Consider the following 21,662-nt stretch of genomic DNA (forward strand, 5'->3'; position numbering starts at 1 on the left):
TTCACGTCAGTCTACATCATCTATTTCCTATCCGGCGCTGTTTAAAACTTCTAAGTGACAGTTTCCTGACGTGAAAATTAGTCATCATGGTTTGATTTTTTAGAATTTCATAACACTTCATTTGTCGAGATAATGTTTCTGCCACTGAATTTAAAATGAAATTTGAATTCTTTGGAGTTATTTTCTGTGGAGTACTGTTGCTAGTAAGGTTTGACAGGAGAGGATAAACAAGTGTGTACGTGATTCAGACACATCTTCTTATCTTACTATAAAAATTTGTGATTAGTCGTTGTCTTCAACCAATTTGTCTTCAAAAAATGACGTCATCAACAATGCCAACAGATATTTGTTTACTCGGCATTGTTGTGAAACACAACAATGCCGTGTAAACAAATATATGTTGGCATTGTTGAAGTTGACACAACAATGTCGAGTAAACAAATATGAGGCTTCACAACAAAGAAATTAAACAATATCAAGCCAGTCGTATTATCACTGCTCCAGAAGGAGCACTTAGCATTCTTGAATATTGACTGACAGTTGGCCTAAAACATCAGAAAAGTGAAAGAAGACGTTATCAAGTATTTGAAGTACCAACTCCAACAACTTCAACAAGGTAAACTGATACTCATTCGATATATTACGATTACGAAAACTATTGTGAAAACTGACTTTATGATCGATTTTAAGACGAAGATTTGCAGGGGTGGGGCTGGACGTAAAAAGTTGACTGAACCAGAACTGTTGACCTCTGAACAGCGACGTAAAGAACTACAACATCAGACATTTAAGAAATAAAGAAAAGATAAAGAAGACTTACATTGATAAACGAGACCATATTAACGACACATGTAGAAAACCAGACGAAGATTTGCAAGGGTGGGATTGGACGTAGAAAGTTGACTAACCAAGAACAGTTGGCCTCTAAACAACGACGTAAAGTATTCAAACATCAGACCTACTTAACAAGTAAAGAAAAGCGAAGGGAGATTTACATTGATAAACGCAGAAAAACTTATTGAACAAGAACAGAAGAGCAGAAGAAAACAAACGAAGACTTGCAAGGGTGGGGTTGGACGTAGAAAGTTGTCTGTCCAAAAACAGTTGGCCTCTGAACAGCGACGTATAGAACTAAGACATCAGATCTATTTAACAAATAAGGATAAGCGAAAGAAGACTTACATTGATAAACGAGACCATATTAACGACACATGTAGAGAAACAGACGAAGATTTGCAAGGGTGGGATTGGACGTAGAAAGTTGACTGACCAAGAACAGTTGGCCTCTGAACAGCGACGTAAAGTATTCAAACATCAGACCTACTTAACAAGTAAAGAAAAGCGAAGGGAGATTTACATTGATAAACGCAGAAAAACTTATTGAACAAGAACAGAAGAGCAGAAGAAAACAAACGAAGACTTGCAAGGGTGGGGTTGGACGTAGAAAGTTGTCTGTCCAAAAACAGTTGGCCTCTGAACAGCGACGTATAGAACTAAGACATCAGATCTATTTAACAAATAAGGATAAGCGAAAGAAGACTTGCATTGTTAAAAGAGACCATATTAATAACACACGTAGAAAAACAGACGAAGATTTGCAAGGGTGAGTTTGGAAGTAGATAGTTGACTAACCATGAACAGCTGGCCTCTGAAAAGCGATGTAAAGAACTAATCCATCAGACCTATTTAACAAATAAAGAAAAACGAAGGGAGAGTTACATTGATAAACATAGAAAAACGTATACAACAAGAACAGAAACAAGAGAAAAAAACAGACGAAGATTAGCAATGGTGTTGCTGGACGTAGAAAGTTGACTGATCAAGAACAGATGGCCTCTGAACAGCGACGTAAAGAACTAAAACATCAGAACTATTCAACAAAAAACAGAAGAGAAAAAAAGAAGACTTGCAAGGGTGGGTTTCGACGTAGAAAGTTGACTAACCAGGAACTGTTGGCCTCTGAACAACGACGTAAAGAACTAAAATATCAGACATACTTAACAAATGAAGAAAAGCGAAAAACTTATTGAACAAGAACAGAAGAGCAGAAGAAAACAAACGAAGACTTTCAAGGGTGGGGTTGGACATAGAAAGTTGACTGACCAAGAACTGTTGATCTCTGAACAGCGACGTAAAAACTTAAACAACAGACCTATTTAACAAATAAAGAAAAGCGAAAGGAGATTTACATTGATAAACGCAGAAAAACCTATTCAACAAGAACAGAAGAGCAGAAGAAAACAAACGAAGACTTGCAAGGGTGGGTTTGGAAGTAGATAGTTGACAAACCAAGAACAGTTGGCCTCTGAACAGCGACATAAAGAAGTAAAACATCAGACATCCTTAACAAGTAAAGAAAAGCGAAAGTAAAGTTACATTGATAAACGTAGAAAAACTTATTCAACAGGAACAGAAGAGCAGAAAAAAAACAAACGAAGACTTGCAAGGGTGGGTTTGGAAGTATATATTTGACTGAACAAGAACTGTTGGTCTCTGAACAGCGACGTAAAGAACTACAACATCAGACATATTTAAGAAATAAAGAAAAGCGAAGTAAGACTTACATTGATAAACGTAGAAAAACTTATTCAATAAGAAGCGAAGAGAAAAAAAGCAGACAAAGATTTGTAAGGGTGGGGTTGGACGTAGATAGATGACTGACCAAGAAAATTGACCTCTGAACAGCGATGTAAAGAACTAAAACATCAGACATATTTAAGAAATAAAGAAAAGCGAAGGGAGACTTACATTGATAAAAGTAGAAAAACGTATTCAACAAAAACAGAAGGGGAAAAAAATCAGACGAAAATTTGCAGGGGTGGGGCTGGACGTAGAAAGCTGACTGACCAAGAACAGTTGGCCTCTGAACAGCGACATAAAGAAGTAAAAAATCAGATTAGAGAAAGTGCTCCGAATAAGACACTAAATTAACACCCCGAAGGGGGATAGTTTAGTGTCTTACTCAAGAATTTAAAACGCAACCAACCCCCCAGAGGGGGGGTTCGCCAAGTGTTTAAACCCCCCATTCAGGGGGTTAGTTTAGTTTCTTACTCAGGGGTTAAAACACTTGAATGAGATACTAATCTAACCCCCCCGAAAGGGAGTTAGTTTTGCGTGTTACTTAATATTTCAAAAAGCAATGGTTAATTGTTTTAACCCTCAATTCGTGGCGGTTAGTTTAGTTTCTTACACAAGGTTGGTGGCGTTTTACAAACTTGACCAACCCTCCCTAGGAGCTCCGAAAGGAGCGCCCTGCTCTAGTGTATAAAAAATGGGGTATGCTATTGATTGCAAAGTCAGCGGCTTGTTTGTGTTGGAACAGATGAGCAGAATGCAACATCAGATATCCAATAATGGCTGCCCATAAAAATAAAGTATCTTTATTCTCAGACTAGTCAAATGCCAGGTCAGTAATTGAACCCCTAACTTGGGACCAAGTGTAAGATAATGTGCTTCTTTGTCAGGGCTGTCGCACAGACGAGTGTGATAGTATAATTCAGCTTGAACGAATTGTTGAAATGAATATAAGCTTAAAATGTAGTAGTCTGGTATTTGGACCCTGATTTCCTAATGTTTTATAATCGGTTTACACGTACAATTGAGTTGGATGTTTACTTCTTACAACATATATCCTACTTAAATAATTTTCTGTGCCATTTCAAATGATTATACCGGATAGGTTTTAATATAGATAATTTTGTTGCTAGTAATAGAAATTATGGTGCCATTATTTATCATAATACTTTTAGAATCGAAGATAATTAATGCGAAATAAGAAGCTTTCAATTGAATGAAGCTCAGATATTGCCAACAACTATTGTAGTTTACGATGTTTATAAATTATGAAATAAGTTATAAAATTAAGAAATTGCACACACGAATTCGAACTCCTGCTACGTTTATGAACACCTTTTCTAACTTTTGTGACCTTTTCTCCCTAATAATATTCCTGCACGTATTTCCTAAGCATGCCGGACGTTGGGTTGACTTTGGGAAAGCTAGGTATCGTGGTTCACCGATATCTGCTTTGGCAGTAAGAGGGTATCAACTTTAATTTCTTTTATACCATTTATGCACTCTCACACCGCCAGGAAAAAACAATTGTTCAGCCTTAACGGTTTTGCACTCCATATCTCAGAGAGGCTTGGCTAGAGCAAATCCTACCCATAAATCTTGTTTCGGAATGATACCCCTACTTGCTGGAGCTGCTCAGTTATAAGTTGTCTTGTTAAAATCACATCGGGTAGGAATGAATTCCAAGAGACAAGGAAAAGAACGCGCTTGTTCGTGTTATAGAAACTGCACGTAAGGCAGGAACAATCCTGTCTACTCCAAAGAAACAGTCAATATCCTTCACGGTTGACACTTGTCGGTTACAACTCTACCAATATTTCACACTTTATGTTCAAAACACTCAATCTGTACTCCTAAAGGCCTCTAAAAAGTTTAAGTTATTACACACAAATTTCATTTTGAACAGTTTCCATTGTGTGAAATACAATTGGTATACTCGACGTTTCGGCAGCTTGCTCTACTTTTAACTTTAGGAACTGATCTTCCCGGTTATGATTAAAATATTAGCCTAGGACTCCAAATATAGAGTAAGAAAACCAACAACTATTAACACTATAATAAAACACTATTGCCATACGCGCTTCGACCTCAAGAGGGAAATTAATGTATTAATTTCCCTGGTGATGACCTCTTGAGGTCGAAGCGCGTATGGCAATAGTGTTTTATTATAGTGTTAATAGTTGTTGCTTTGCTTACTCTATATTCTAATACACTACACGGTATGCAAAGTTTTAAAAAAATTTAGCACTCCAAAGATTTCCGATTCTATCTCAATTATCATTACTGATTTTAAAATAAAATTAAAATGCCTGCCATTGTTATGACGATAAATCACATTAAGACGAGGGTACAGCGAAATCCCAAAACGTCGCGTATATCAGATTCATATTTCATAAAATGGACAGTGTCCAGAAGATGGCCTAATACTTTTGAGCTGCTCCTGAATGTGTTATTAATTATAATCACGAGCAGACAACGGCGATAGAATTGTCAAAGGCGTGAGTCAGACGAAGTAACTTGTAATTCTGTCAGGTTCTTCACACGCTAGAATAGGGTGAGTTGTTTTTGTGAAGTGGGGAGGAAGGCAGAGAAAGGGGTGGCATATTGTTATTCTGAAACACTGGGGCTGAGTGTAACATGCACAGTTGAAGGGGTCTCTTCCCTTTGTGAAGTGGATTCATTAGATTTTGTGACTGTGGCCATGTTGTCACGAAGAGCGGGTAGGACATGGGGCTTCAAAGGTTCACAGAGGGTAGTCACGACGAACAAGTGGATTTTTACTTTATGGTTTATGAAGCCAACTTGTTAAGTAAATGTTTGGCATTTGAACTGTGTGACCTAGACGCAACTGTAACTCGACGTTTTTTCTGCAGATATTGTACTTCACGTAATTCTGGATAAGTGAGCTGAAACGATATGGATTGGCTCTAGGATCATAGGAAGACTTGATAGTATGGTGAGTTTATGATGGGACTGTAGAACATTTCAGAATCGTCTCCCTGCGTCTGCACATTTTCGTTCATGTTGAACATATTACCATATGGTCTTAGAATCAAGACTGGGGGCAACTTGAACACATAGCAGGAGTGCCAACCATTTACTCGTGACGTTTAGTAACACTGTGAAGTCTCCATTTCAGTTTTCTCAGAAACAGAACGAAAAAATCAGATATCACATTCAAAATTACTTTCGAAATTAAAGAAACTGTCGCGCTGGCTGAGATATATACTGATATCTGAAGCGAATTCTTCAATTAGAGCATTAATTAAACATATTTTTCGTCCACTGAACTCGTGGGTGGTATAATCTAAGCGGAACGGAAAACAGGTGATATTAAAGTGGATCTTTAGGGGAATTTGGTTGAAGGGTTTAGATTGGAGTCATCTGACTCAGATCAGGGACCGCTAGGGGATTTTTGTGTATACTGTAATGAGCCTTCGGACTCATAAAAGACGGAAAATTTATTGTTAGCTTCTGAAGGTGGAATGTGCATTATGTAGTTTGTTGGATAGTTATTTTGGTATACAGGCGTTATTTAGTGTCAAATAAATATTGTACTGTAATTGTTGAATGGAGCGGGAGGGACAATGAAAGAATCATTCGTGAGTATTTAAATAAGTAGGCCTGAGTTATCTGGATATACTGAATAAAATCACGAAATAACCTCCTTATGATGACCTGTATCTTGTTGAGACTAAACCGGTGTCATTGACATGCTGATTCAACCCGCTCTATATCGTTTCCGTATTTTGTGGGCCTTTATTTAAATTGTTCCTAAGAAAGTGTCCATGACTGTAAAGTCCGAACAGGTGGATAGTTTGTAATTGGGAGAACCTTGGAGCTGTGCAGAGCTCTCGCCACATGCTGACTGGACACCGCCCATTTGAAGTTAATGTGATCTAACATCCGTAACCAATGGTCGGTATGTAGCCTTGATGAAGCTGGCACCCTCCTCTATCCTGTTCGAATGTACTGATCGTATTCTACCTGGACTAGCCGAATTCATGGAACGGTGCTTCAGAGACACAAGTTGTTCTCGATGTCAGTCTGTGCTTCTGGATCGAAAGGCTTCAAAACATAGAAGAAGAAAAATGCACCAAGTACTTGGTAACAACAGTCACAAAACGAAATTAATTTTATGATAAATAAAGATAAGATTAATTATAGTAATGTTTGCAGCCATTCAGTTCAGAATCATTTGTTTTTCCGTCTCCATCTGCTAGTCAAAATTATAAATTTTTCCTTTGTTTTATATGGTTACGAATCTTGGTCTTTCAGTCTGAGGAAAGAACATGGATCAAGAGAGTGTGGACATAATGTACAATGGAGAAATTTTGAACTCAGGGAAAACGGAAATAATAAGCGGATGAGGTGAATTACAGGGCAAAATGAGATCATAATTGAACTGTCACTAGATATAGTCCAGTGGAGGGATTTTGTGATAACGGCACTGGACTCTGTACACATTGAATTTCTTGACCGGCAATCAATTGCAATAGGAAACCCTTTGTAAGCCGGAGATAGTTAATTGTTTTCTGCCAAAGAAATAAGCAGAGAATTCTTTACTACGTTCTTTGTTTTCTTTTCTTTTCAAGTCTTAAAAATTTTAAAACCTAAAAATTTCGCTACGTTTCGAAGGATGACTCAGACAGTGGATAAAAGTCAAAAACAAAGAAATCAGTAATTACCATCGCCGAAGAAGTTTGAAGAAGAAGAAAGAATTCTGCTTTCCACAGTCTGGCGTGTTAGTTAAACAATTACGCGATCTGACATTCGATGTTCTCACGGCGCTGAAGACGTCGAGTGATCTTCTGGATTGTGACGTCATGTGGACTTGCAGGTGGTTACAAGATCACACGGTCACAACCCAGATGACCAGTATTGAGATACGGCTATTTTATCATGGCGAAAACAATGTCTTTTTGTGATTGGCACTGCAGCTATGTAGTAGACAGCTAGAAAAACCTGTGAATAAAATTCCACGTGATCGGAAGTGTATCGTGGATGGAGGAGGGGGGGTGGTTACCGGAAAGAGAATTGTATTGTTGGATCCCCCGACCAACATCCTGCCACGTTCAAACAATACTCCAGTAATTCAGTGGCCATGTGAGTACAGGACATTGCGGAAGAGGTTGTTGTTAGTGAGTGGATGAAGTTTTGTCGTGTTTAGTGGACGGAATTCAGTTTTATAGTGAAGTACAGACAATATATTAGTTTGTATCTGAGAGGCTCAGTTTCCAACATCGGGCGGAATTCGCCATATCCTGACAGACGGTTTTCATGATTATTCCAGTCACTCTAAACAAATGCTAGTGTTGTACATTATCTTATATTAGGCCACGACTACAAGCTCCTTATGTTATGGAATGGTAGCTTGTTTTTACACTCGTCGTAACTATTTATCCACCAGACCTATAGATCGTGACACTCGATGCCGTTTCATAGCAACTGAGTGTGTTAAACAGATCACAAAAGTTATCAAAGTGGACAGAAGAGGCGTAATGAATTTTAATAAACGAAAGTTGTGTTTAATGGTTTTAATAAGTAGTTACTAAGTAAGTGACTAGTTGGCTAGCTGAATGATGGACTGACAACTGTTCTAGCCTATACCATTCCTGACAACGTCGAAATCCGAAATAAAAATTAACAGAAATTAAAATAAAATATATTGTATGTTTGTTAACTGTTTTGGTAACATTTTATTTTCCAGAAAAATACACTTTCTGGACGTGAATTTTCCTCGTTTCTAACAGAAAGGCGCATTGATGTGCATAAGGTAACGGCTTTTGTTTGCATGTTCAGAGTCTAAAACACGTTAAATTGGTTCTCATTAGACTGAAAACAAAATAAAAAGCATTAACCCACAGCGATATATGTCTACGTTTCAGAGCTTTAGTAAGCTTAAGACCATGGGGAGCAGCCCCAGTAAACGAGGAGGTGGTTGCTTGGGTCGCCATCAGGGCTCGAGAGGAAGGGGCGAGGTTAAGTTACCAGGGTCTCGGCTTCGATTCTCCAGGGAACAACTGCAGAGGTTGAATCTCCAACTAACACGCTTGGAACAACATAACAGTCACGGTGAGCTGACACTTTCTTGTAAGGAAATAACAAAAGTGTACAGGTAAATTACGTGCCTAATGTTAGTATATATTGTGACATCCTTGCTCTGATCAGGTACTTGATAAACAACTAATTAAGACTAGCTGTTTTGTAACTAATTTTTACGAGCTCTCTGACCAGTCTTTATGCTAAATTATAATAAAGAGCTTCAAATGAAGTCAAAGTGGGAAACCGTGTCTATCCCTAAGCTTCAATTCCAAAACATGAATATAAATTCAGGATTCAATATCGCAAAGAATGCCTCCTCCTATGGGTATTTTGTAGGCTAGTACTATTATATTACTAGAATGTTCGTGAGTACGTGTCTGTTATACATAATTTGTTGTAGCTGTTGCCACAGAAGAGTTGTTAAGGAGTTTTCTATCTTATGTAGGCGAAGTTTCTTTAGGAATAAAAATGAAAACCTACCGACATTAATTGGATCCGCTTTTAATGCTATTTTTAAATAAAAGGTCAGTAGTACGTATGTCCGATGAAGTCCTCCGGAGAACGTACAACTCCATAGCCACGAAGTTCGAAAACGTCTCGGTGGTTGTTCTGACTGTATTGTACATAATGCAAATAAGTGAGTCCATGTGGAACTAACATCACAACTGTGGTCTGTGAAACACGCCCTGCGGCTTCTAAATGTTCCCAATTAATTTGTGTTGGGTATACAGGGAGTCAAGAGGAATCAAGGTCAACATTTAATACTATGGCAAGGAAAATATTCCAGCAGAACGTAACTACATTGGTAGACCGTTGCATTTGGCTGAAACAGAAGACCAAGTTCTCCTTTCGGGCCACCAAACACATAGTGTAAACAAGGAAACTACACGATAATACTGAAAGATTTATCCAGTTACATGGTTTAATACAGCTGATTTATAATCTTACCTCAATACAATCTTGGAAACGTCTGAAGATGGAATGTAAGCGGCATTCAGCAGCGGGTTCGTAATGTTTTCTTCGTGAAAAGTACGCAGTGTCTTAGGAGTCAACTACTCCATCTTAAGTTAATGTTCACTTATTTTTCTTTATACCTTCTAATGGCATGTCAGAAGATTAAAATGTCATGCTTTTTCTGCATCTTATATTTAAGGGCAGTTTTATTTTTCGTTTAAATTCAAATTAATAAGAAGGGAAAACGTCTGTCGGATTTCGTCGCCCCTAAAACTAAAAAGCAAGAATCTTTTTGCAGGGAGTGGTGGCGACTTTAGCAGAGAGCGGATCAGCGCTGCTGTGGAGGTTGTGGTGGAGCGCCTAGTACAGCGTCTGGTGTGCGGTGCTGCGACGCTGGACTCCAGGTTCTCAAGCAAGTTCCTCGCCACCCTGGATGGCATACGAGACCGCAGTAAGGTGAGACGCTCGCATAAAACTGCAAGATCTGTGAAGGTAGAAGCCGAAACAGCGTCCAGTCCTCATTGAAACACAACCCTTTGCTTCATATTCGGGAGATCTCGGGTTCAAATCACAGCCTGGAAATTGGCTATCTGTACTGATATTTTTGTGATTTTCCTCAGTCTCTCCAGGCGACTTCCGTGATTTTACCGTGAATTACGAGGGAGGACAGTGCCGTTTCCTTCCTCGGGTCTGTGATGTGGTATTTATTCAGTTTCTGAAGAGTGTTGCGGTGTTCCGAGATGCCTTTTCTTTACAGCCTGGTCAGAGTCCTCGGTTCGAGTACCTTGTTCGCCTGGATGTTCTGTCTTCACCGCCTGTGTATCAGGATTGTGGGACCCAGCCAACATGCCGTGTGGTCGAGGGTCAAGGGTCCCCTCAGGGATTCGCAAAGATACGACTTCAAGGGGAAGGCGCAGAACAGTGGGCAGAATTCATCAACGCATCGGGGTTTCTGCGCAGGTATGTACAAAAAGAACCTGCAGTTGTCAACTTGACCAGTTAACCAAGCAGGGTTTGACGTAGCGATAACATCTAGAACTTTGTTCGGGAGGTGCCACAACAGATTCGAACCTCGACCGAGTTACCTACTGTCCTGAGATGTCTCGTGGTATTCCTCGGTCCCTTCAGGCGACTACTAGAATATCATATTAAATAGCCCAGACTTTCTCCTTTCAAATCCTTTTCTCACTATTTATGGTCAACTTCCTGACTCATTCAACTTCTATAAATCTCTGACGAAACTGACAAATTAAATAATAAATCCATAAAAAAATGTCCTGCTTGAGAAGCTAGCAGTCGATAAACTAGTCGAGAAATTCACAGCCTTTTCATTTTCAAGATGCACGACGATCCCTTGTCGGCTGTCTGCGACTGATCATTCCGTACATGGAGGCCGTGTCCTTCACCCGCTACCTAAGAACGCGGCGTGCCATTGTGACAACGGGCTCATTCAACATGGACAGTGCCTTGGTAGGAATTCGATCAGGGTAGCTCCAAGAAATAAATCAGATGCGATGCTTGAGTTAAGCTATTACCCTACTTTAAGACCACTCCCCCCCCTCCCCACCAAGTTGGTGGTTCTTCCGTAATTAAATCGAAGTTCGGGTCATGTGACGCGAAGTCTGGATTGCCCTGGGAAGTCTCCTGCTGTTGAAATTGTGGTTACCGGCAGTAAAGTATCAAATTAAACTCTGCAGCCCAAGTAATGTCTGAGTAGAGAGACCTCCCAAAATGAAGCGAATAAGAAGTATAAATTGTACTTCATTTTATGAAAAGTGTGTGACGATATTCGTATAATGAAGCTGTTCGTAGGATCGTGTTTCCACTGATTTGATTCCTCATAGAATCAAAGACGTTCCTCAGCAATTTTATTTCGAGAGATGGCGAGATTTTCCAAATTCCAGAGACAAGATCCAGGAACGATACGTGGAGTTGTTGGCCCAAGCGGCGGCAAGAGCCGCGCCACCCGTGAGGCCCGACCTCGTGGACGAGTCGCGTCTTTGCGGCAGTCCAGGCAAGATCGTGGACGCCGGTATCCTAGACCAACTGCTGAGACTTTCTCCTGAACAGCAGGTGTTCTACGGCCCGGGTAAGAGCCCACCCCTACTGCTTTCAATAATATCAACGATTATAGGGCATAAAGATACCAGTTTTCAGGTTGGTACTATTGAATTAGAGACTAGAAGCGTGTCAAACATGTGACCCTTTTCGATGTTGTAGGCAGTCAACTAAAGTCCTCGAATTGTACACGACGTGCGACCAATGATGCCGTAAGTTTTTAAAATAGTTTTACGGTTTCATCTAGCACTAATGCCAGACCCAAATGGTGCGTTTTCAGCGGACTGCAATCAGAGTCGTTTCCCAGATCCACGCGACTTCCGGATCGCCATCGTGGAGGGTGCCCCCGAGGTGCGCTTAAGGATCGGTTTCTGGTCGCCTACTCTGGCTGGATCGCGAGCCGAGGACGTGGAGGTGAAGCTGGTGATCGCCGTGGGTTGTACGGGATGGCCACAGACAAGCGACTTCCCTGCCCGTACATCTTTGGGCCATATCGACTGCCTGCTGTTTCAGAAGGCAGCCCAGACAGTAGGTTGAATTGCACTGTTTATATACGGTCTGAATTTAAATAAATTACTTTATTCTGAAATTTCGATTTATTGGCTAAAACTTTAAGTGATGCATGTTATTAGACGTTTTACTTCGCTTGCAATTTTAAAAAACGTCCTGACGTTTCGGAAACTGGCTTCATCAGGTGAAACATACAAACTAATCAGTTGGGTCAATTAAAAAAAAACTAATCTCAATCCAAAGGACCTAACTGATTGATTTGCAAGGTGTTACCTGACACTTGTAACCAAGTGACCCGACATCCCCTGGTATCTGCTGTGGACGGGTCCAAATAGGAGGAGTCACAATCAAATAAGTTCTTTGCGAACGGCCTCCATTTGGCAAGGCACTATAGCCAGTTCCCGGAACTTTCTACTTTTCAAGGGTTTCTACCTTGTTCCGGGCCCTCCTCACCAGACAGTGCGCTGCGATGACCGCACTGCCACCTGGCAGATCTGGGTACCCGCGGCAGAACTCACTCTGCTGACCCACTACTCAGCTTCCAGTCTGCCTTCCAGGATTCTTGCGTTCCTGGAGACGATTCTCCAGCAACTACGGGGTCGCACCAGTCGCCAAGCTCTGGGCGGCTTTGGTCTTCCCGCTACCAGGAATCGGGTGAGGACATTGACTGGCAGCATTGTTAGATCGTTCTGCACGCTTTATTGCACAAAATCCGATGGAACTGTCAGTCACGTCTGCACAAATCCGTGAGGTGTTACCTCCTCAACATATTTCCTTTTTGTTTCAATCATAATACATTAAAAATAAATTGTACAGCCATTCGGGACAAAATTTATTCAGAGAAACTCTTATTTCGCAGAGAAAGAATTAAATTGGAAATTTACTTTGAACTTATTTAACATGTTCTGTTTAAATAAAAATTGAAGATTAATAAGAAGATACCAAACTGCACGGCGCGGCATCTTAGAAGACAGTCATTTTCATAATAAGAGACGGTCTCTGTACAGGAGTTCCTGAAGGTGGTGAGTCGGTACATGTTGCGGACACTGCTTTGGTTTCAACTGGAGCGCACCGGCTGTGATTCGGCCGCCGTACTCCAATCGTGGACATCCGATACTCTGGCTCTCCACGTCCTACGTCTTCTGGATGAACTGATCATCGCCCTGAAGACCCAAAGGTTCCGCTCCTACTTCTTCCCGTGGTGTAATGTGATGCTCCATTCCACCTCAGGCGGTCAACATCATCCCGAGGAAGACTATCTCAGTGATGTCGAGATTTTGGAAGATTTCCTCACGTGCCTACATGAGGAATCAGCCGTGGCCGTAGTGCCACCTGAAGATGATGACGTAAAGCGCTATCTAATATCGGAACTATTAGAAACTTCGCTCATACGAAAATGGGCGAATGTGCTCGCCGACTTGGCGCCGCCCGCAACAACCAGGTCAGTCGGTGCAGTGGTTGATTACTGGCTGAGGGACTGGGATTCGATTCCGGTAACGGCAGGAATAATTTTTTATGCCAATACTCCCAGACTGACTCTGGGACCCGCCTAGGCCCCTATGCAACTGTTATCGCGGTTAAAGCAGCTAGAACGTGTGACTGATAATTCGCCACATTAAAAATTGTGTGTATCCACACTGTACCACATACATCTTCTTGTTTTGGTGATAATTAAAGCATAGGCACAATTATACCGTTTATTTTTATGGTTTTCGAACTCCATTTTAACTATTTTAGGTTTCCTTATTATATCCATAATTGTAATGAAATACAAAAAGGAAAATTCAAGTCATTAGTCTGCTTTTCTCTGTGTTCTACTGTTTTCATTGAAATAATTAAATTCTTGCAATGTTTCTAGTACCACGCCAAGGGAGTAAACGTTGCGCTCCACACATTCGTAAACTCGGCTCCGTGTAAAGATGAGAGGCCAAATTAACACCGCGGTCGCATTAGAGGCTGGTTACACCTCATATCTGATCTCAGCGGTGTCAAAGAGATGAATCTTTGGCGCTGGGAGAAACAAAAATTAACTTGCTTAAGGATAATTAACATAACATCACACTGATGGAAAACAAGTCTGTTTTTTTTCAGTCCTGGAGGGGAAGATAATAATTGGTAATCTCCAAATCTCGTTAGTAAATTTTGTAAGTTGCTAATATTTCTCGATGTAGGTCCAGAAGATTGAGTTTCGGAACGTACACGACAGCAGGGTCCGCTCAGTTCACTCCCCGGCAGTTAGATTACATCACACAGCTGTTTCGAGAGATGCTCCGTGTCCGACATCTAACACTACAGGTACATAAATTAGTGTCTCTGAAGAATGCAGTTAGTTCATGCGGAGAAGTTTTATTCTTGTTGTAGAGGCCCCAGTTTTACAACTATAATAACGATCACAGCGAATAATATTCGAGTGGTTTCGCTCAGTACTTTTTTAATTTTTTTAAAAAAAATTACGCTTATTTTTAATAAATAAGGTGATGCTATCGCTTAATATAATTTCAGAATCAAAATTCTCTGTCATGGTTCCAAGGACCTCTGCAGACGTCGTCTACTACCATCCAGCAGGAAGATCCTGTGGAAGACCTCATATACCTCTTGTCGGCAATCCTAGAGCAAGCTAAAGAATTGACCTTGGGGAATATGAGCAACTCGCCGATGGGAACTTACGTTGGTCCTACCGGAAGGAATAGAAGACGCGCGTCCTCCAAAAATAACTCTTGCGGCAACTTGAGAAATAACATCAGTAGTGGTAGTAGACTGAAGAACAACTTCGATGCATCAGTCATCCTATTAGTCGATTCTGTCCGTCGGGATATAGACACTTCAAATGCAAATCTTTCAGATGATTCAGTGTTGGTCCACCATGTTTTGAAGTGGTTATACAGAGGATTGGATGAAGACAAAAGACATCTAGCACCAGTTCTGAGACCGTATCTAAACCGCTTGTTTGCTGCGTCACATGAAAACGGTTGGCATCTTGAAGAATGGCGAAGACGGCTAGATGATCAAAGAGACGAGATGCGAGTGCTGGGGACTTTCTGTCGCATGGTGACAGCCTCAGAAGCGAGTCCCTCAGAAGCCTTGCTTGATGCTGTCGCTAAAGGCTGGATATGGGCTGAGAACATGCTGGACACTGCAGAGTACCTCGTCTGCTCAGATGTTACTGGACAACCAGAAGTTAGCCTGCAGCTTGTGTTCACACCAACAGACGAGAAAGTTATCAGGCATAATATTACATTGCCTTCAGCACCTACTGAACATCTTCAGCTACCTGAAAGCAGATATTCGACATTTAGTAGCACAAAATCGACATACAATCGTAGATGTGCTGCTGGAACTTTAAAAATTAAGAAAACTACTTTGTTGAGGGGCCCGTCCGTTACGTTGCCAGCATTGTTGGTTCAGCAACGAAACAACTGGATTGCACAAGGTGAGGCTGTCAGTTTTAATTTAACTGTATGTCTCTGTCTAAAGAATACGCAATTCATGGTAACAAAGGCCTGGAATTAAATTTCGGCTCTAGATTTAGGTGAATGATTAAACTTGTCGCCGTCATCTTTGCCTCTGAGGTAAGAGCCCTCAACCCATGTGCCTATTGGATAGGACGCTGGTAGGTTGGTTGATTTTTGCTTAAGAGGTTTAATTATAAAATTTGGGGTTCTGAACATCAAACACCATTTTGAGTCAGCTTGATAGAGGCTGGTAGTATCTAACCAATTAGATTAGTAATTACATAAGAGTGTAACAAAGAACGTACAAAATGGCCGAAGTTCATTTAATTAACGCGTCGCAGAGGCAAATGTTCCATCTGCTCCTTCGTGCGCTGCTTTAGGAATGCGCTGACTACGTAATTAAGAGACAGAGGCCATCTTGATGTGCATACATTTCTCTCCAGTTTTTAATTTCAACCGAATTTTTGTAATATGTGTGTGTTGAGATTACTTCAAAATTACGAAATAAGTAAGAATGTGTACAGGTTTTGACAACATAACAACCTAGTTGTTAACACTGTATTGTTCTTTTTAATAACTGCGTATATTTCAGTACATTTATTCAAACTGTATTCAAGCCTTTTTGTATCAGGGCAACGAGACATTTCTATGCCTCTTTTTACAATGACCGATATAAAATGAAGTTGCCCCGGATGCACTGATCGATTTGCTCTTGAAGTCGGGAAATGTTGCGACAGTAGAAGTACAGTTTCAGTTGGGTTAGCAGCACAGAACCCATATCATCAACAAAACCCTTCTGTCCTCTTTGATCCTATTCGTAAATGAAAATTAGTAGCCAGACACGTCGTATCTGAGGTTATAAATTACATTCCTGTAAGAGAAAACTAATATTTTGGTACATGTGGAACGTAAATTGCCTACAGATTTTATGAATACGCTTTATAATTGGGTTTAAAGCAAGAAAGAAGCACGAGATGCCATTCCTTCTCTCACACCGCAAGAGAGGATTTAGTCGTTGTCGGTACTTAAAACCAATTTCATTCCTGGCTGAAGGAGAATTCTTTGTCTCTCTTTCTGGAAATTTAACCAAAGTTTGAAGAAACGATGAGTGAGTGAAAAACTAGGCAATTCTCTTCTTCTGGCAGACTTTACAAGATTTACTGGCTTTATACAAGAGAAGGCAAACTTTTAAAATGTTGTTTCTTGCATTCAATGCACACTTGAAATGTGTCCGGTACTTAGACATTTGTTCTGAGAACATGTTCGTCGAGGAGTGAAAAAAAAATTGTAAGCGGTTTTTTCACAGAAATGTAATTAATAAACTAACTGCATGTGGCAGTGTCCTTGAAACCTCGTATTTACATATCTTATTAACAAAGTTTCGCCACTGGATCCTATCCTAAGCCAGCTGATTCTAGTCCACAGAATCACAATCTGTTTGTTAAATGTGTATTTCGTTTTCGGGAGGTCTCGAACCAGAGACCGATTGAAGTGTTTTGTAATGTTCTTCATTCCCTTCAAGAAAATTCCGATATAGTCGTAGTACCTTAAAATAATTCACGACGCAACCGCGTTTTTCCATATCCTTTTCAAGCCATTATTTATTAATCATTCTAGAACACATGTGATCACTTATTTGCTCAGATCGTGGTCCCTCATTGCAGGACTGGGGAACGTTGGGTCGGTTATTAGTAATCCTCGGGCTCCCCACTGCCGGCTACGAGACGCCAGTCCCATGACCCTGCTGTTGGACGCCCGGCGTCGCTACGGCCATCAGAGAGGAGTTGGAGACATCGTTCAAGCATTAGTCTCGCTGCAGAAATTCTCTGTAAGTACCAAAAACATAAATTCTTCAACTGCCATACCCTAGCAGTGTGGGCACACCAGATGAAGTCAAAAAGCATTCGTAAATGCAGATTATGGGCTTGCGATATGTGACGAGGTGTAGTCTTTGATATCGTTACGGACATTCGGCAGAAGTTAGCGCTTCAATCGTAAAAGTTTATGTAAACCATGAAGATGAAGGCGACAAGACTACATGGCGTCACAAGCCAGGAGACCACAATCGATATTTTCACAGCCTAAGAATATCGATTTTTTGATCTACTGTTAGCCTTTCAAGAAGGACTCTGTTGCATGGATGTAGTTAGTTTGTTAGTTTAACAATAAAGAGAGAATTCTCGAGAAAGCTCTAAAAATACGTTTCCGTAATTTTATAAATTTAATAGCAATGACTGCTGGGACATCCCAGACTCTTTGCATGTTTATTACGAATGTATGAATCTGATTGCGGCTGACCAAAGAACTGGCCACAGTAAGTTAGATTAATTGGTTAAGCCTTTGCAGATTAGCGTTTCCCGAAAGTGCCTATCGCCGTTCTACATCCTTTACATGTTTGTTTGGCGAAATTTAGTAACTCTTCAATCGGAGTTAATTCAGTTACTTTTAGGAATCCAGTCTGTGATCTGAAACAGTATTCAGTTTACTGGATTATGTGGTATTGTCTCATAATGGATTCTTCATCGAGACTAATCCTTAAAGCACACACTGACTCAGGATTAAAATATAATCATGCTCGAGACACTGAGGTAAATCTCAGTGTGTTTCTACTGCAGAAATGTTTTCTAAGGCACGATACACATGAGGATGTTTTGCACTAAAGCACTTTCAGAGGAAACTAGAACCAAGCTAACATTTACAGACCGAAATGTATGCGTATCTTGCACTGCACAAAACAAAAGGAAATGTTGAAGCCAAAATAAAGTATTCGGACTGTAGGCTACATGCAGATCTTGGTTTTATTTTATTTTAGGTATTACAAGAAGTTTCTGCTCTTCTGCCAGACGATGAACGAGTTCAAATGCTGGATGCTATTCAGAAGTTATCGAAGGAAACGAGACGCAATGTCGCTTCGAGAAGGGCTCGAACATCCAGTTTGCATTCCAACAACGACGCCACTGCTACTAACCGCCCTCTGAAGAACATCAAGAAAAAGTCACAAAACTCTGACTCCAAACTTCCACAAATTTTTCGTCCCAAAGAAGACTTCCAGCCTTGTACTTTAGAAGTAAAAAAGCAAGCCGAAATAGAACTCAGTGTTCGTGCCTTAAAACAACAAGAAAATATAGCACAAAGGGAAAAAGAACTTACCAGAGAAATCGATAAATTTAAGGCTGAAAATACGCTTTTGGGTGCATGTCGTGCTGTTAGATGGCAGCATGCTGCCACGAGACACAGCTTCCTAGGTGGAGCATCTGCATATAATGGGTCGTTGTTTTCGGACTCTACTCCTTCCTTGCCCTCGATAAGAGAAACGTCGTTGACTGGACGTTCCAGTCTTTTCGATTTATCTTCTTATGAAGGGAAACGTAATAATTCTAACGTGGCGCTGCTCCAGCTGACAGAAGACAAGCAGCTAAGGCTCACAAATCCTTCAAATGCATCGATACATCCAGTCGTTTATGCAGATAAGCCAATAGGTAAGAAGAGAGATATTGTAACAAAGCTGTAAATCCATAAAACATTTCGTATCACTTCCACTGATTAGGAACCGTATACTCGGGGCGTAGGTAACGTATTCGGGCAAATAATAGTGATAAGCTGATAATTGCTTAGGCAATTAAAAAAAAATTCCGCCTATTTATGGAACCCTGAAAGTTCATTTCCTTTTTAAAAATATCAATCCACAGCAACCTGTGAACCACACGAACCCAGCGTATATCCTGTTCCACTAAAATCAGTTTTTTTATGTTATCATCCCATCTACGACGAAATCTATTCATTTCAAGTATTTGTATTAAAATTTTGTGGGCATTTCCCTCAAAGCTCTTTAATAAATTAAATATTAAAATTTATTTTGTAATTGTAGCGTTCTAGTGGCAGGATCTCGTGAATATGGCAGTGAACATTTGGGTTGTATAAAAAGCCGGTAAATATCTTGACCATCTGACCTACCATAAGCTTTGAAGAATGGCTGTTCATGGTATTAGTGAAAATTATTTCAGATTTTGACGCGCACTGTTATGTAACATTGTGATCATGAGGTGACATTCTATCCTGGATTTTAAAGCCATTTTATTGTTACGTGTTACGTGTGTACATACGTACGCACGTATGTGCGTTTGTGTGTGTATACATGTACACAATTTAAATCAATTATTATCTTAAAATACATGCTTAAAATTACAATATATCATACAAACAAGTAGGACCTTAACTGACGGATAAATTAATTGAATTTAAGGTGTTTTGACCAAAACAGAAATGTTTTCCGTTTGTACAATTGAAGAGTGCTTCCTTCTCTTGAAGAATGCGCGCGATTCAACTCCATGTGTTTTAAAGAACGGACTTAATTTTATCGTTAATTGCATCTTTGAGTGAGAATAACAGATGTTCCGAATGATGTTCTCTGAACTTCTTGATTCTTCATGCAACAACTGCAATTGTCCATCAGTTTGAGAAAGAATCGATCGTAAATGCAGCATATATCGAAATTCGGTACCTTGGACAGAAAGTTAGATGCTGTCTTAAAACTTCTGCCAAAAGTTTTACTGCTCCGTACCAAAGAAGAAAAACTTTTAAGTCCCTACACTTATCAGTTCGAGACACCTGCATTTCACAAGGCACAAGGCCTGTACAAGTGACTAGAATGTGAGAAAAATTTATCCCAAATTCTACTGTAACCCTTGCAGCGTTCATAAAGTTCTCTACAGCTCGTCAAGTGCATATAATAAAAGTAAGCTTTAAAGATAACGCTGCTTCTAAACATCGCTTATGATAATGCTCAGATGACGCGGAGGTAACGACCCACTCACACGTCATATCGGCACCGGATGACGGACAAAACGTGGTCAGTCCCACCTCGCTAACTCTTTTTATCTCCGGATTCACACCCATCAGATGCTATGCTTGGTTGGCCTTAGAGCTGTTAGCAATGTGAAAGTTCAAATAACATTGCTTCAACGAGGCTGCCGGGAATATACCGTTATCCCTTCCATGAACCGTAACGTCTGTACGTACAGGGTCTACCATTTGAAATGTAACTCTGACGTAATGCGCCCCAAAATCAGATCTAGGTCCATCCCCGTGTAAATGACTTCCTCAAACACTAGAGCCAAGGTCATCGTAGTTCCTAGGCCGCTGATCACTCTAGTGTGACTGATAGGTTTAGGCAAGTTTTCCTTAGAATTAAGTAAAATATAAAACCTTTGACGAGTAAATCAGGGTACAGACCCACTCACTAAGTACAGTCAACAAAAGTTATTGCTTTTATGTTTGTCGGTTGTCGGCACAGATGTTATCCTGTATTTAGTCGTATTAAACGGGACGCAGTTCCGCGTTCCTTTCTTTCGGCTATCTGCATTAAATTATAATCGGTTTAAGCAGTGATTCTCAAACTGAAGGCCACGGCACCTCAGCGATCTGTTAAGCTTCAGTCAGGGAGCAGAGATATATTAAAGTATTTAAAAATTACTTTATTGATCCACTCAAAAAATTAAACAAACTTGGAACGAATAAGATAAAACAATAGTATAGTTGAAACAGGACAGAAGTTCCCCATCCGATTTGTTGCGAAAGAAATTCTTTAATTTTCTTGCAATATCGAAGCCGCTTTTCTTTTGCGAGGAAAATAATCTCGTCTGTTTTATATATATTCAGTAAAAAAATGCAAATATTGCATTTACCCAGTAACTATAGAACAGCGAATTTTATGATTTGAAAGCAAATACTGCATTGTGATAGTGAAGTGTATCGAAAGAGATTTTAAGTTGAATTTTGCTATGTTGGGGAAAACAAAATATGGCGACACTGCAATGAACCGTGACATGCTCCCATACATACTAAATAACCCATCAGTCTTTCCCTTTTTGGATTTATCACTCTGACAATATTTTGTGAATATTAAAATAGTGAAGATCTTCACTGTTCAGTTTCCTCCGACTTCTTTTCACATTCTTTACCGTTAAGTCCAAATCTTTTCCTCAGTACCCTATTTTCAAATACTACTCAATATGTGCTCTCTTAAGAGAAAATAACAGATTTCACACCCACATAAAACAGCACGCAAAA

General features: G+C 40.2%; 1 protein-coding gene across 6 annotated transcripts; it reads left to right on the forward strand.

Moving 5' to 3' along the window:
* The first annotated feature begins 476 nt into the window (after window positions 1-476).
* Window positions 477-21,533, forward strand: LOC110839535 (uncharacterized). 6 transcript variants are annotated; one of them, XM_022083813.2, is made up of 13 exons: window positions 477-616; window positions 8,285-8,350; window positions 8,463-8,649; window positions 9,872-10,029; window positions 10,331-10,533; window positions 11,478-11,662; window positions 11,912-12,159; window positions 12,565-12,795; window positions 13,149-13,582; window positions 14,313-14,436; window positions 14,644-15,571; window positions 17,258-17,421; window positions 18,406-21,533. In XM_022083813.2, exons 3-13 carry the CDS (start codon window positions 8,484-8,486, stop codon window positions 19,102-19,104), a joined length of 3,540 nt encoding a protein of 1,179 aa, XP_021939505.2. In that variant the 5' UTR covers window positions 477-616; window positions 8,285-8,350; window positions 8,463-8,483; the 3' UTR covers window positions 19,105-21,533. The 6 variants fall into 6 exon arrangements, with proteins under 6 accessions (XP_021939505.2, XP_087202079.1, XP_087202076.1 ...); XM_087345950.1 differs by lacking the exon at window positions 477-616 and adding an exon at window positions 4,909-5,530; XM_087345954.1 differs by lacking the exons at window positions 477-616; window positions 8,285-8,350 and adding exons at window positions 4,911-5,530; window positions 9,351-9,623.
* Window positions 21,534-21,662: the final 129 nt, after the last annotated feature.

The sequence above is a fragment of the Zootermopsis nevadensis genome, unplaced genomic scaffold (assembly GCF_977971745.1).
Source record: "Zootermopsis nevadensis isolate Lab colony 2312 unplaced genomic scaffold, Znev_1.0 Znev_ptg000009l, whole genome shotgun sequence".
In the NCBI taxonomy this organism is placed as follows: Eukaryota; Metazoa; Arthropoda; class Insecta; order Blattodea; family Termopsidae; genus Zootermopsis; species Zootermopsis nevadensis.

Bases quoted from the DNA above. Each gene is read 5' to 3' on its own strand.
- LOC110839535 (XM_087345950.1), top strand. The intron at 10,534-11,477 runs GTATGTACAAAA...TCCAAATTCCAG, and splicing joins GCATCGGGGTTTCTGCGCAG to AGACAAGATCCAGGAACGAT. The intron at 12,796-13,148 runs GTGAGGACATTG...GTCTCTGTACAG, and splicing joins TTCCCGCTACCAGGAATCGG to GAGTTCCTGAAGGTGGTGAG.